Source organism: Diadema setosum, chromosome 6 (assembly GCF_964275005.1).
Source record: "Diadema setosum chromosome 6, eeDiaSeto1, whole genome shotgun sequence".
Lineage (NCBI taxonomy): Eukaryota > Metazoa > Echinodermata > Echinoidea > Diadematoida > Diadematidae > Diadema > Diadema setosum.
In genome coordinates, this window is record NC_092690.1 from 24,213,264 (window position 1) to 24,229,419 (window position 16,156).

Sequence of the window (16,156 nt, forward strand, 5' to 3'; positions counted from 1 at the left end):
TATGGTCTATAATAACACACTCAGGAGTAGAACTCATCTTTGTGGATCTGTGCAAAATATGTCACAATTTTATAACCCTTATTATTTCAAACAGGATCCTCTCCTTCACTGACATCGTGTCAAGTTTATTTTCATCAATTTCAAATAAATCACAGGTGCAACTCTATAAGCACATGTCATAAAGGATGGAATTTGATACTTGTATAATAGTGACACAACTTTCATGATACCGAAATAATCCAATAATGCTCAGAATTGCATCGATCTGTTGTTTGGCTTCACTATTGTCAAAATACGTAAAAGAAAGATGTGTTACACAGTTTCCTTGCGATCTGATTTTGAATTTCAACCCCTGTGTGTATAATTATATACATGTATTATTACTATTATTATACTAAATGAATAAATAAATAAATAGATATAATATATATATATATAGTGACAGCAATGGACTGAACCAGAACATGGCGGAGCGGTGCAAGGACCGTTAAATATATTGCCAGCAAAACTTGCACAAAACATACATACTGAGGCACGTCTCTTGTGCAAGTTTTGCTGGCAATATATATATATATATATATATATATATATATATATATACATATCTGGACTATGTCAACAAATTGATCTCTTACAAATAATACTGTGGCCAATTATAACAGAACCTTAGATACTGATGAGCAGTGTCAAAAGCGAGGAGTAATTTCAGAATAGTACCTTGACCCCTAATCACCATCTAATTTTACACAATTATATCACAAGCAGCACATTACTCAACCATACATCCCAAGTCCTATGTATCACATCACACACACACACAAACACACACACACACACATATCTCAAGTTACACTATGGTTCCCATACATACAGTTCCAACAGAGGTGGAGGCAGGAGAAATAATGAAAGTACTTGTGATATACCGGTATATCATTTACATCAGATCATTTACTGCGAGCTTGAAACAATAAGATTTCCCCTCATATTTCATATGCATCTGCATGGCTGTACACATGCATGTCCAGTTCTGCAACACTTCCACAGCTTCCTATCGACATTTCAGGGTGGGAGGATTGTAGTCGGTGTCGAGATTTCATGCGCAACTTGAGAATACATGATTTTCGACATTAACCACAGTCCTAGTCTTTGTCAAAGGTCCTCCCACCATAGTAACTTCAAGGGAAGTAAGTACAGGGTCTGCATGGAATTCAGCTTCGGAGCAACAGTAAGAGTGTCTTTGGAGATTCATTTGAATTTCTTAAACTATGCACTCCAAATGCATGTTGAATTGTATTGATTCATGATGCCGTCAACATCACTCATGTGGCAAAATGAGTTCTAAATATGTGCCATATATAATTTTTCCACAATTTTTCCTCAGATCATTTGTATATGCCCACAAAAAATCTTCAAATCCAAGATTCTGCCAGTACATTGTACCTATAACATCATCTGTCAATCATTGCTGAAGTACTAACATGTGTAACAAACGACACTTGGAATGCACCTTCCCCTACAGACCAAACATAACTTGCTTATTTTCCCCCCACACAGTCTTTTGTTTATTGTATATAAGTAACACAGAAAACTTCAGGTCCCAACATTATTATCTTAAAGTGTATGGTGCAAATCTACCTTCAGTTACAACGGAATTTTGATAGTAACGAAAGAAAACTGGTGGTCTGAAGGACTTCATTTGAACGGGAGTTGCCTGTATATTTCGATATGGCCATTAGACCTAAGACCTCTAAAACAAATGCCTCTTATGGAATATCTAAATTACACAGCATACAAAATGGCATACACAAGACATTGTGCCATCTAAGCAGTACAGGTGTTGCCACTGCAGGATAAAATGTGTTGTGATGCTTGTCCACATGACGGCCAAATGTGCTTTGCGAAACGTTCTAGGATGTCAACACCTGCAATGTGAATACTCGCTGAAAATGGTCTTGGGATGAAATCTATGATACTTTATACAGGGCTCCACACTAACTTTATTTTTTGGTGGCCCGATGGGGCCACCAAAATCATCAATTTCAAATTTTTGGTGGCCCGAAAAAAAAAACAATAAAAAAACATTAACTCACTGCATGCATTTATGCATTTCCGGCGCAAAAAGTTATGAATTTATTGACATACTTAAAAAAAAGAATTGATGGCCCGAGGCGGGCCACCAAATTTGCCCTTTTTTAAAATTTGGTGGCCCGACTTTCATTTTTGGTGGCCCTAGGCCACCGGGCCACCGTTAGTGTCGAGCCCTGCTTTATATATAGAGTCTGTCTGCCAACCGTGATGTCCATTCTAGCAGCCATGTGATCACAGAAGCCACAGAACTGTACTTGATTTTTTGAGAAAGCTCATCTCCTAAGATGGTGAAGAAGTCAAGGAAAGAAGCACAGTTTCTCTTATCAACCTGCTTTTCCACCGCTGTGACTGTCACTGCCATCATCCGCCGCCGAAGCTGTCACGGGCGACGCTTGATCATACTTTCCAGCCTTGAAGTCCTCGATGACTTTGGGGGCAACGCACTTCTCGAATATTTCCCGCGGAGTCAGGGGATCTTCCTGCGTATCGGGAACCCGATAGGACACGTAGGCCTTCAGCTAAGACAAGAATACAAAAAGAGACCAAGAAGCTTGGCCATTTTAGAAAGGTACAAGGTATTGCAGGATTGTGAGAGTACTTGCAAAAAAAAGAAAAGAAAAAAGATTTGAAAAAAATCTGAAGCTTATGAAGGAAAAAAATCTGAAGCTTATGAAGAAAAAAAAAGGTCTGAAGTGCATTAGACTCCGAAAATTTCAATGCATTTGAATTGCCAAAACGTTTGCATAATGGGTTTTGGTCAGAGGAAAAACAAAATCTGAAATCAGATTAAACTCTGAACTCTCACATCCCTGTATTGTCATCTTTTAAATGAAAATTTGGTGCAGCAACAAACTTGTTTTCTGTATTTTTCACATGGTAGGGTCATATCCTTAAATACATGCTAAGTCTTGACTTGCGCACTGTGGTGGTGATCTACTGATTGTCATTAACCCCCCTACTCTCTGAAATGACATTCTGTGATTTGATGCTATACCTTGTCATGAATATCTTTATCATTCAATGCTAGTATTTCATATACTTTAAGGTAGAATAAAACTTTTCTTTTAGTGACCCTATTTTGGCCATCTATAAGGCACCACCATCTATTTCAGATGTTGAATTACACCGTATCAAAAAAACTTTCTAAATGACTCCACATATAACTGCTTTTCAGATGGGCAACATGTTTATGATTATGGTAGATGAAATGTTTGTTTGAAAGTGGCATATTTTTTTTTTTTCTGATTCTGGGTAGACATAATGAATCTACTGTAAATGTGGAAATTTTTGTAGTGTTGAAATTTTCACGCATTTCATGCAACCAGAACCTAGCGTGAACACATGCCATATGTTCCTGTAGTTGATGTCTTGAATCCGCGGAATTAAAAACATGCAAAACTCATCTGTCCTGGCCCAGTGCGAAAAATTACTCGCGCGAAAATATCCACTTTTACAGTATGCAATTTTGTTCATTTTTCCCCCCAATAAAAGTTCACTTTAGGTGACCTTAGAGGAGTCAATTTGACAAATGACAAGACAATGATTTCTGTATAAATTTCCCCAAGGACCTGATGGGGTAACTTGCATTGCCAGTGTCACTACTCTAACCAGAAACATAAAAAATCACTGTAACTGAGTAAGATGTTAAGAATTATCAGTAATTTGAGTTCATGAGTGCAATTACAGTTGTACATGTACAATACAGTACAATTAGACAAGGTATACATTTCTTTTTTTAATGCCATATATTTTGCATGCATAATACTTTATAAATTGCTGGTAAGACAATTTCTTCAATGGTTGCATTCTGTGATGCAATCATGCATCAACAAAGATCTGAAATGAAGTACATAATTTGCTATCTATCCAGAAACATTCATATCCTCGGTGCCCAACTAGCAAAGTTTACCCAATAAGTGTGAATACTGAATGGCTGACTTTATCATTTCATACATGTACTTACACTTTTGTACTTCTGCTTTTGGGTGTTTTTTTTTTTTTTTCTTCCAAGAAAGCCTTAAATTCTTAAATAGCTCTTATCATACAAGATCTGTCTGAGACTAACAATATGACACAAACACTCACCGGGAAATCTTTGAGATCTGGAACAATGATTTCGGGAATCATTTCCTTGACATTCTTGAATCTCACTACAAAGGAAATAAGAAAAAAAAAATCAAAATTGGCTAAGTAACAAACCACTATAATACTGCAGTGAAAGGGAAATACATGCTTTGCTGTACAAGGTTTATTGTATTTGACACAGGATGTTCTGACAGAAGATAGGGTACAATGTTTTTCCAGTTTTTGTTGTATGATTACATATGTTTTTCTCATACATGCAGACATTTCTCCCTGGTTGTTAGTTGTTGTTTTTTCTCTCTATGAGAATAGATTTTCTCTGCATGTACAATAAAATGTGTTATTGTCTGATTGAAAACAAATTGCACAACTTAATGCACTTCACACACAAAATGTTGACTGATAGGTCTGTATAATGTGCAGTAGAAAACCATTAGTATATTGGTAACAAAAGAAGACTGAATTGATTGATAAAAAAAAAAAAAAATTGTATCTATTCTTTACAAAGTAGGTCATACATTTGCACATTTTCAAGTTTCTGAAGTATTCCAACACTTTCAGATGAAAAGGGTATAAGGTGTGACAAATTTCAGTCAAATATACTCACAATTTAGACTGTAGCCCGTGTTCTGAATCCTTGATGCTGTAAGAATGAGAGAATGATGCATGTAGTTGAAGTCAGTCAAAATTAAACATTATTATTACATATGAAATTTCTATGCAGTGTACAAACATGAGATGTACACTATAAGCACACAACTCAGAAAACTCATTTTGTACAATTTAGCAATCTTAAAATTGTCTGAATGGAGATTTATTGCTCTGTGAGAACAAAACAGGAGCCTTTATTTAGGTTAGTTACAAGTATTAAACACCAGACAGGTCATACCAGCAAACTTTGATATTCTTGCTTGTAACATTCAAAGCATGAATCAATAATCCGTGAAATACACATGATTGTATCATATTGTGTGCAAACAGTGTGTCTTGTGCCTCCATTCTCCAGCATGAATACAGTTGAAACAGTAAACAATAAAAAGATAACAATTTGAATGTTCAGCAAGAAGAAGCAGTCACAGCCACAAACGTCAATCAGTTCAAGTTTGTTCTCGATAGGCACTGGATCTATTCACAGCTGGAAGCACTTGACGGGAAGTATCGTCCACTGAAGTATAAAAACTACATCAGGGACCAACACCTGTGATGAGGGACATGTGTATTAAGCAGTAAACCCAAGTAATCACATGAAAAAAAAAGGCTTAAGTTCAGCAGAACATGCTTGTAGTTGTTCTCAGGCCAGGTAGAGTATGCAGATCACAATACTACATTTTACGCACGAGGAGTACATGTAGGAAGCGAGCAACAAAGAGGCATACACTTTATTTGTTGCTTTTGGAAGCATGAGGGCCTGGGTTGATTAAAAAAAAAAAAAAAAAAAAAAAAAAAAAAAACAATGAAAAAAACAAAAACAAATCCACCATACAATGTTGTCAATGTACATCTGGCAGGTAGGCCTATCTATCTGGCAACAATTATTACATAGAACCCTTTCTAGATCTATATCAATACAGTACTCAAGAGACTTGTGCATGATTTTCTGTCTTATTACACCCTGTATTTGATTTTCTGACTTTTGCTTCTAATCATCATGATCATCTCAACGTTTATGCAACAACAGAGCCCTTGCAATAATGATTTCATATTAAATCACAATTCATGGAACACTGGATGAAAAGTCAGATGAATGAATGACATCCTGCAAAAGCTGATACAATTAAACATACAAATATGAGAACAGGGTCTATGAAGCATAATTTCATATAAATTATAAAAATTTCGGCTACACAGTGTATGGACTTTCAATGGTCGTGCATGGAATAAATGGATATATGTCATACTCTAGATCTAGATCTATTATTCATTTGTTATGGTCATCTTGCTATTTTTGGTCATGAGTCGTGACACCGGGGAAATTAATTAGACTAAGAAATTAGTAGGGCCTAGATTCTATAAATAAATTTATGTGCAAGAACCAAGAAGATATGACATATCATGCCCATGGATTTTATGTTTGATTCTACTTACTATTTGGATGAAAATGTTTATTGCCCCTTTTACTCGTCATCTCTTTGTGTCTGTTTGCACCTCTGCTGATACCTCGTAAAAGCTGCCGCAAAACTGGCATCTTCGGCGAATTGCGATTGGATGATCTTTACTTTCAAAGATAACATTTAACACCACACGTGGGACTGAGCAGTTCCTTCTCTGCTACATACACGCGATTGATTTGTTCCGTTCCTTGCCGTGGTTCACGCATACACGTGTACACAGGCTGAGTGTTATGTTTCATGCGATGATCGATACAGGCGAACTCTGACGTACGCGCGCGTCGCGTCGCGTAACGCTATGCATTACATTGATTATCATCGAGCGAGCTAGCTAGTATAGCGTACAACACAGTGTATGATGGCGTGCGCTTCTGCAGTGCGCTTCTTTCCCCGTACTCTTTTATGGAACGCCCTGTGCTGCAAAATGCGAAAACCCCTGATCAGGGGGTTTCAAACTAGCTGTGATCGTACCTAGTTTTTTTTTTTTTTTTTTTACTCTGTGCCTGCAAAATTAAAAGTATAACTACTGATAAGTGGTTTTTCTTTGCTCGTGCAAAGTAAAAACTACTGTTCAGAGGCTTCTAACTCTGCAGGAGCAAAGAAAAACCTATGATCCTCAGAGCTACCAAGTCTCACGCATTCTGCGTGAGACTCAAGCATTTAGGGGCCATCTCACGATCTCACGCATGACACCCATTTTTCTCACGCATCGGGCGAAGTCTGCAACTTGGGCCTATAATAAGGAGCATAGCTCAAAAGATTAAAAATAAAGTGCTGGTTGCAATTGAAGGTATATTTCCCTTTGTCTTTCAAAATAAGTAAAAGATAGTCACTTATGTATGCACCTGATCGCACCATTAGGCCGCGTTCACATAGAAGTATACTATTCGGGTATTCGGGCTCGTTTTTCGAGGGCACGCGAATAGCTTGAATCGAACGATAGGATTTCCTCACACCGGTTCACATAAGAGGGCACTATTCGAAAGTACGAATAGCTGCGAAAAGTATAGCAAAGTGGGAATCGAGCTTGTTCGATTTTCTTGCAGCGTATACCGTCTCTCGTTTATGAAATAATGACAATTTTGGTCTGAATTTGCCCTTTAGCAAAAATAAGTATGTAGACTGACATTCTGATGCAGTTTAGAAATTGTTGATAAGATTTGCTGCGATGTAGGAGGAAGAAATCCTCACTACATGGGATGGTGAGTTGACGGTGCGGGTGATGGTGTATTCGGTGCTCGAATAGCGAATAGCGAATAGCGAATACGAAATACTTCTATGTGAACGCAGCCTTAAGAGCTACATTGAAAATTCAAAAAGTTCCCTACCCTGGGAGGCCACAGGACGGGGGGGGGGGGGGAGAGAGAAACCCCTCCCACACCCTCGCTCGCGCGCACATTCGCATGCCGAGATGCTGAATCATGAAAATCTCACTCATAAAAGCTTGAAACCTGTGATTACTTAGGGGCCTAGTTTTATCTCTGCACGTGCGAAGAAAATGCAAGTATCTGTTCGAGAAAGATGCGTTTATTTAGGGGGAAACCAAGTAAATCTAGTTAACGTGTACAGATTCTTTATCTGTATTGAAGTGCAGTCTTAGCATCATTTTGAACCAAAAACCTATCTGGGTGGCCTTTCATTTTTGCGTTTCTTTTCTTCTCTCTTTCTCTCTCTTTACCACTGGCTAAATGGTATCAAATACTATAGAAGTTCACATAATATACTTTTATCCCCAACAAAAGCATTGATTCTGTTCAGTTTTACCATAGGGCTTACTCCCATACAAACATATGAGCCTCATTTTAAATTAAGTGTTATTGGGTCAAACCCTCCCCCCCCCCCTTGCAAAAAGCTATTATTGATCCGCCAGGGGCGGATCCAGGAATTCCGTAATGGAGGAGGGGGTGCATACGCCCCCCATTTTTTTTTTTTTTTTTTTTTTTGGAGAAAATGATAAAGGGGGATGTGCCCGGTGCGCCCTCTAGTGGATTCGCCACTGTCTGCCCCTGATCAGAGGTGTTGAGCTGTGCATGCAGAGTTAAAGGTTCCCTGAAATAATGCATGTTGATTTGTGTTGATTCGTGATACCCACTTGATGTTCCTTCGCCATGTCTTTTGTTAGTCACATTAATATCACAGAAACAGGAAAGTTATGCTGAGTCGAGGGGAATGTGCATTCCAATGTCTTTTGTTAAACATATCAGTTCTTTAGCAATGATTGACAGATGAGGTCACAACAGGAATATAGGTTTGGAAGGATTTTTTTGTGGGCGTATCCAAGTAATCTGAAGAAAAATAAAAAAAATAGTTAAAAATATATGGAATGTGTTTATATTCGTTTCACCACAAAAGTGATGTTGAGGGTATCATGAATCCACACAAATCAACATGTATTAATTTCAGAGAACCTTTAAAGGGGCATTCCAGACGATTTTCATAATTTAACATCATGGAGTACATAAATCAACAGCTCCCTGTATAGATTTGTGGAATTTATTGTGATCCTTGAGCAGAGGAATAAGCCTACTCTGAAAAACCCAAAACAAATTACACTAACTATTCAAGGATGATGACATGGGAGCCTCACATATCACATTACAAAAAGTCTACACGCGAACGCGGGTGACAAACAGATAATGAGCTATGACGTAGATCCGTCATTTGCATACCACCAATCACAGTGCGTTGAGCGTCAAAGAATAATACATATGCATGATGCAATCACGCGCCGCAAATGCTACGTTCAGCTAATGTGTTAATAAAATCTAAATAGTAATAAAGACGCGCACACCTATTGTCACGTCACAAATTTGCATATGCGCTACATCACGATCACGCGTTGACCCGATGCGACCTCGTAAGGCCAATTACATTTAGCCAATCAGCGTAGCGTATTCAAATGAAGCACGCAGAGACGCGCAATTGCTTTAGTGTATGAACATATTGGTGTGTTATTCACTCGGGGCTAAACTGACATGGTTTATGAATATTGAAAAGGTACCGATGGCGAAGTTTCACGAAATTCCTCCAAACTCAGTATGTATACACGTGAGTATTTGCTGCAACTTACATAGGCAGGTGCATTTTACAATGTATGGCAGTAAAATAACCCTCTCAAAATGGCCTTCAGGCTCACAGTTGGCACAGCGCGCCGTCAGTGTAAAATTGCGTGTTGTTGTAGAGCTGATTGCGTTTGAGTGAGAAATGACACCTTATTTTCAACTCGAAAGGTACCGATGTAAAATTTTCACAAAACTCTACAAATGAGGTATGTAGAGCAAGCTTGAAATCTAGATTTTCATAAAAACCAGGTGCATTTAAGCAAAAAGACATATTCTGGGAGGTATGAGTTCATAAAGTCGAGAGTCCGTGTAAATGTCCCATACCTGATTGTCCGCTCTGCGCGGTGCATTTAAAAACGCGTTTCCTATGGAGGATGTCACCGCACTTTTTGTAATGAATATTTCAGAAATGTAGCAATGTAGTACAATACCACGACACCTGTGTAGAATTTATGCATGCTTTCTTCTTTTGCTCTGCTTCCTTGAGCCCCTACTCATGCATTCTTAGTGAGGCTGCCATGTCATCATCCTTGTAAATTGTGATTATTTTAGTAATTAATTTTGAAAACATTCTTATCCCGGGCACCCCAATCTCTAAAAATTCTGAAACTTGGCTGTACCCAGTATAACCATTTTATAGTTGTTCATATGTAAAAGTCTGGAAATCATCTTGAGGTCTCCTTTAAAGGGGAAATCCAGTCCAAATATAAGTTAGTCTGATAAGAAAGAGTAAAATATTACGAGTTCAACGAGTTCAAGATTTTGATGGAAATCGGGTGAAAAATAAGGAAGTTATGACATTTTTAAGTTTCGGTAATTTTTCAGGAAACCGTTCTTGAACAGTCAATATGAATATGCAAATGGCAAAGTGAGCATGTCATACCCTCACAACTTGCCATATAGTTAGTACATAACATTTTGGAATTTCCAGTTTTTCATTCAAACGCAATTATGCCCGAGGCTCAAATCCTGATATATATATAATTGATAACTATTCTGAAGTATTCACCAGGAATAACATCATGTTTTTGACTTCAATGACAGAATCATTGAATTTTCGTCATTTTTTTTTACACGATCAATGGAAAATTGTGAGGTTATGACATGGTCAGCTCACTCATTTGCATATTCATATCCACTGTACAAGAACTGTTTTGCAGAAATAAGCAAAATTTCCTTATTTTTCATCTGATTTCAATCGAATTTTTACCGTTGAATTCGTATGATTTATTCTTTTTTATCAGACTAACTAGGACTGGATTTCCCCTTTAAAACAATTAAACTGATCAGAGGTTCGAGCTACAGAGGTCTTTTCTTTGCTCATGCAGAGCTAGAAACCTCTAATCGTTTAGAAGTAGTTTCTACTTTACACGAGTAACTAGTTTTAACGCACTGAGTAAAAACTCTGATCTGATCAGAGTTTTTCCGACTTTTGTAGCGCATGGTGCTCCATACTCTTCGGTCAATACCAGCCATACCACGGTATCGCTGTTTCGGGTACGGGTGCCACGGGTGAATGCTTCTCGCCTACCCTACCCTACCATCGTGGGGAGGCTGAGGATCAAGAGGAGACGGTACGGGTCAAAGGTGCCTAGTAACCAGTATGTAAATAAGGCGACAACAACATGGAGTTTCGAGGATGATGGGAAGAGAATGGGGGAATCCACGGATCGGAGTTTGGATGCATGCAGGGTGGGTACGAACATTGACTTCCGAGTGACAATGGACACTCCATAACACTTATCAAGTTACTCGTGTTAGATTGTTCGTAGGGGCCTCGGGCGGATTATCACAATCGCTGGGTAGGGGTTGATAGCGTTGCGTATCTATGGTCGATCTTTGCGGGGACACGACACACACACTGTAGTATACACGCTTGCTGGCCCCGTTACCGGCGACGCGATGGGTCTTGTGTGTGTGTGAACGTTTTACCAACAATTCGAGAATAGTAGTCTAAATACGTTATTTTGTAGTTTTATCAACCGTTTGTGAACCCGAGTGATCCGTCAATTTTACAGTAAAGTAAACAACATATCATGCCGACAGGGGAGGAGACGTGGCAGCTATTTTTACGTCCCAGGTGCAAAGAATGCGGATCATAAATTAGACCGTTGCGTTGACGGACTAGGCCCTACTGACGGACTGTGTTGTGGCAGTGTCGCCACGCAGACTGGCCTGGCTGTGTCACAGGTTCTGCCGTGCCGCAAACAGTCTTGACTCTTGGCCTTGGAAGGTAACTAACTGCCTGGTCTGTTGTTTATTAGAACTACGAGGAAAAAAAAAAATATAAATGCAACTGTTCCACACGTTAAAGTGTTAGGAGCTTAAACCTTTTTAATGTTAGCATTGAATATTACTTGATTAGTTTGACAAGTTTAACAACATTTCTATTGAGTATTAGGTTCTAACTGACTATGATTGTCTAATGTAAATGAGCTAGAGTTGTCTACTTACAATATACAATGCCATACACACTAAGCTAACCCTAACATAATAACATTAACAATTAATACATTAACCTTTAACTAAGAGACATTTGCTTTTGTCTTTGCCATGCCCCTCAGCTCAGTTAATATCAGTGCCTCGGGCAGCCCAGCGCCCATCGGATGGGTATGCATGGCTCAGAGGGGCAATCTTGACTTGGGGTTTTAATTTATTTAGGGGGCTAAATTATTTTAGGCTTCTTATCTAACTTCAGCACAGCAATATACCAATATGCAATTCAGCCCTGCTAAAATAACAAAAAATCAAATGATATGGGTATCAAAGTAGTTTTTATATGGAAATTGAGGTGGCTTTAGGGTTTAATCAGGGTTAACCTAGAGTTTAGGGTTATACATAGTACATACAATGTACATGTAGGGTTGTAGGGTAGGGGCTGTGCTAGAAGCCTAAAATAATTTAGCCCCTTAAAACCAGGATAACCTAGGGCCTACTGTTACTAGTAAAGTCCTAAAGAGTAGCATTATAGGTTAGACTTGGACTTTTCAGTTCTATTTGTTTGCACACATTTGTTGTTACAAAATCTAAAAAAAAACCCCACATTAATTATGATTGCTATGGGCTGTAGCCTTAAAAGGGTGCCTTCTTGGGTCTTAGATGCAGGCTCACAGTTAAACTTGGACTTGTTTTGGGATAGTCATCTCCGAGGCCCCCCCCCCCTCGACGTTTCGCGCGATGTATCGCTAACGCGAAGAGCTATTACCGCGACGTTTCATGACTTTTTTCTTTCGAGTCTCCTGCATCTTTTGACACCAAATGTGCGATGCCCGGGCGCGCGGTTCCGCAGTTGCGCATAAATATGCATGTGCATGTCAGACCAAAAATTGCTCAAAAACGTTAATTCGTGTACAACTTCAATGCAAACTGTGTTTATAGGCAAATTTCATAAAAGCATGATTATTTTGGGGTTTTATTGATTAAAATCAATTAATAACACATTTTCTTGTTCTGAACAATGTCGGTGACAAATTTCATCAAAAAAAACAATGAAAAGCAAAGTCGAAAAAATAAAGAAATACATAAGAAATTCAAAAAACAATAAAATACTTAAGAAATTTTTTCTGATTGCACAATTTGTTCTCTTACATTTGCTAAGGACACTAAAAAGAATATTTACACGAAAAATGTGTCTGTTTTGAGCTTTATTCAGTGATTTATACCAAATTGTCTGATTTCATGCAACATTATGCATAAATTAGCATAATTTGGCATAAATGATAATTTTTAAAGAAATGTGTGTGCCAATTTTCGTCGCGATCGCGCGGTCGATGGCCGAGATCTGGAGGGGGGGGGGGGGCTGGGAGGCCCCCCCGGCTCTATCAACTACCTAAATATCCTGGCCTAGTTAGGGTTAAAATAGGGGGTCTTTTAGTATATTTTTCCTGAAATATTAGCCGGGTTCACACGTACACCAATTAGCGGGATACAAATCTCGAGATTTGCATCGCGATCGTCATCCCGAGTTTTTTGCACGTGTGGACAGAAAAAACCCGAAAATTAGCGGGATAAGCATCGCGATGCTAATCCCCAGAAATCTTGCGCTGGTTCGTCAATTAGCGGGATAATTGGCCCCGCGGCGGTACATGTGAACGGTCGGGATTAGAATCTCGAGTTTTTACATCCCATCATGCAATGCGCACATCACAACAGCGAGGCCTCTGCGAAGAACAAAGGGAAGTGCGCGCAGGTAGTGGTAGAGAAGGGCGCTGTGTGACCCAGTTTGCAGGCTTTGCTGTTATCTCTATCGGCAATTAGCGGGATAATTCGGTACGTGTGGATGCTCACCAAATTAGCGGGATACCGATCGCGATCGCTATCCCGCTAATTTGGTACGTGTGGACGCTCGCAAAAAAACTCGAGATATGGATCGTGATCGTCATCCCGCTATTTTGTACGTGTGAACCCGGCTATTTTTAATTTATAGAGGGGTAGTAAATTTTCGAATCAATATACTTTGACTTGCAGGGGTCGCACTGAACTTTTTTTTAAACTAGCCAGGCGGACTACTTAGAATCAATTTTGACACTGTAGCAATATTTTGGCTAGCCAGACGGACTAGTAACTTCAGAATTTTACGATTTTTAGCTAGTCCGACGTGATTTCGGGTGGCCAATGGCCAGTGGACCATCGCTAATTTCGAACCCTGACTTGTAAAGAAAAAAAAATGTTCATTGAAATTTGAAAATTTGCTGTGTTTCTACTTAATGGCCTGATTTTCATTAGGTTTCATGGAGTTACATGGCTGTAATTTATTCAAATAGGACTTTGTTAGTTTTCTATTAATGTACAAAAGAATTCCACAGACCGCATTTGTACCTTTGATGATTGATGTTTGATGCTGCTGTCTTGCTGAGCAATCTGAAGATTCATTTTGAATGTTAACATAATGTTGGCTATGTTTTTTTTGTTTATATCAAATGAAATGAAATCTCACCTAATGATAAAGCATTATTATAAACAAAAGTCAATCCCGTCCAGAAATTTGTGCAAAAGTGTAAATCAGAGCTGTATCATGTGAAAGTGTTTAAAACTGTACCACTCTGGAAAGCCGGTTTTTTCACTTTTCCCCTTTATTCCCACAAATAAAACAGATCTTCAAGTCTATACACTAGATATAACAGATTATTGCCCGGGCATGCCCAGTTGAGTAATTCTCATTTTTATTTCATCATTTTTTTTTCGCAATTTCTATTCGCACATCCCCGTGTCTTTTACCATATATCACTTATCTTTTATAAGTAGGGTTGGCGAAAAGTAATTACCATCACAAAGACTGATCTCCCCTAGAAAGTGGCTGGTGATTATGCAGTGAGACACAAGTCAATTGTCTTCCTGTCTGCGCGGCAGACCCAGTTTGGTACATGCTTGCCTTCAAATATTTTCGAGTGGCGGCATCGAACATCTAGCAAAGGAAATAAAACAGGTGTTTGTGACTCCATTCTCTTACACTAATGTAAACCTCCTTGCTTGGAATGACCAGTCTACATGTACAGTAAATGGCTTCCCAACTGTCCACATAATTATATACCCCGTGTTCAAAGACATTGATTTCTAGAAGAAAAAATCTAGTCATGGGTAATCTATGATTTAAATGGGCAATTGAAGTTACATACAGTATGTACATGTATGTATTGATATTGCACTTGGGCAGTATTGTTGGGGGTCACACGAATCTTGACTGTTGGAAGAAGGGGTACATTTGTACAACTGTGTGTACATGTTGTACAATAGGTGATTTTTTTTTTTCAAGACAGCAAAGAAAATGGGTCTAGAAAACCCCATGTGATATTGTAGTGTTCCCCTACTGTGAAACACATCAATTCTGGTTATTTTTTTTTTCTGTATACAACTGCATGACAGTTGGTAACAAAGTGATTATTCCTCCAATTGGCCAATAAATCAAATAACCAGCATATGAACCTACAAATTGTAAATTTGCAGTATTGAATGAGGTTTTGTTGTGAGTAAATATTAAGAATTATATGAACAAACAGAAGTAAAGTAAACTGGTAAATTATAGTGTGACAGTTTTAATGTTAGTCTGGAAATGATTACACATTGAGCAGCCATTGTGTCTGCAGAGCACTTAAAAATAGCTGTGCCAGTTTTGTTTCTGTGGTCTGCACACAAATACCAGGTGCAGTGTATTTCATTCTCCTTTAAATTCAAGCAAATCTACTTTGTACGTCTAGGGTACCTCCATCTGTCTGTAAGGATCTGTGCGGTCATGTGTAAAATTGCTTGGACTCATATTCAAACAAATGGAAGTAAAAATGTCATTCTACATCATGCATTGCTTTATGACAAAATATTACAGTTCATAACTTTATACATGTACACACTGTAGTGTAAACTGTATGCACATACAATGTACACATATTCGACACCCGTAGTTTGGAACAAAAAAGAAAAAGAAAAAGAAAGAAAACATGCCCTTTCAAACCTGGTTTTAGTAAAAAAAAAAAAAAAAAAGACAGAGAGAGAGATTTGATTTCAATCATTTCCTGTCCACATGCTCAACTGTTACAGCATGCCACAGTAGGCCCACATGTATCCTATGGAAAATTCATATTTCATGTTTGCATTTCATACACGTATGATCATGAAAACCTGAAACTAAAGCACTTTTCATTTCCCCACCATCTGATGAAGTACTTTACACCCTGTAATTTATATTCTTGTGAAGAAAAAAAGTGTAAGGTAGCAGAAAAAGTTGCTGAAAAAATGTATCCAAAAGTGGCGAACAGTAGAGTCAAGTGGTGTCAAAAGGGGCCTGATCTTTCTGTCCTAGCAGAATTTTTGTCAACTAGCCAA

The 16,156-nt window shown here is 38.4% G+C and overlaps 1 protein-coding gene across 1 annotated transcript; it reads right to left on the minus strand.

Moving 5' to 3' along the window:
• Positions 1-928: 928 nt before the first annotated feature.
• On the minus strand, positions 929-6,531 carry LOC140230032 (large ribosomal subunit protein mL41-like). The gene is made up of 4 exons (XM_072310237.1): positions 6,256-6,531; positions 4,778-4,813; positions 4,174-4,238; positions 929-2,606 (listed from the first exon to the last, which is right to left on the minus strand). Exons 1-4 carry the CDS (start codon positions 6,353-6,355, stop codon positions 2,412-2,414), a joined length of 396 nt encoding a protein of 131 aa, XP_072166338.1. The 5' UTR covers positions 6,356-6,531; the 3' UTR covers positions 929-2,411.
• Between the last annotated feature and the right edge of the window lie 9,625 nt (positions 6,532-16,156).

Excerpts from the sequence above, each read along its gene's own strand:
- LOC140230032 (XM_072310237.1), bottom strand. The coding sequence starts at position 6,355 with ATGCCAGTTTTGCGGCAGCTTTTACGAGGTATCAGCAGAGGTGCAAAC. Across the intron at positions 4,239-4,777 it reads CACGGGCTACAGTCTAAATT|TGAGATTCAAGAATGTCAAG; the intron begins GTGAGTATATTT and ends TTTCCTTTGTAG. Across the intron at positions 2,607-4,173 it reads CAGATCTCAAAGATTTCCCG|CTGAAGGCCTACGTGTCCTA; the intron begins GTGAGTGTTTGT and ends TTCTTGTCTTAG.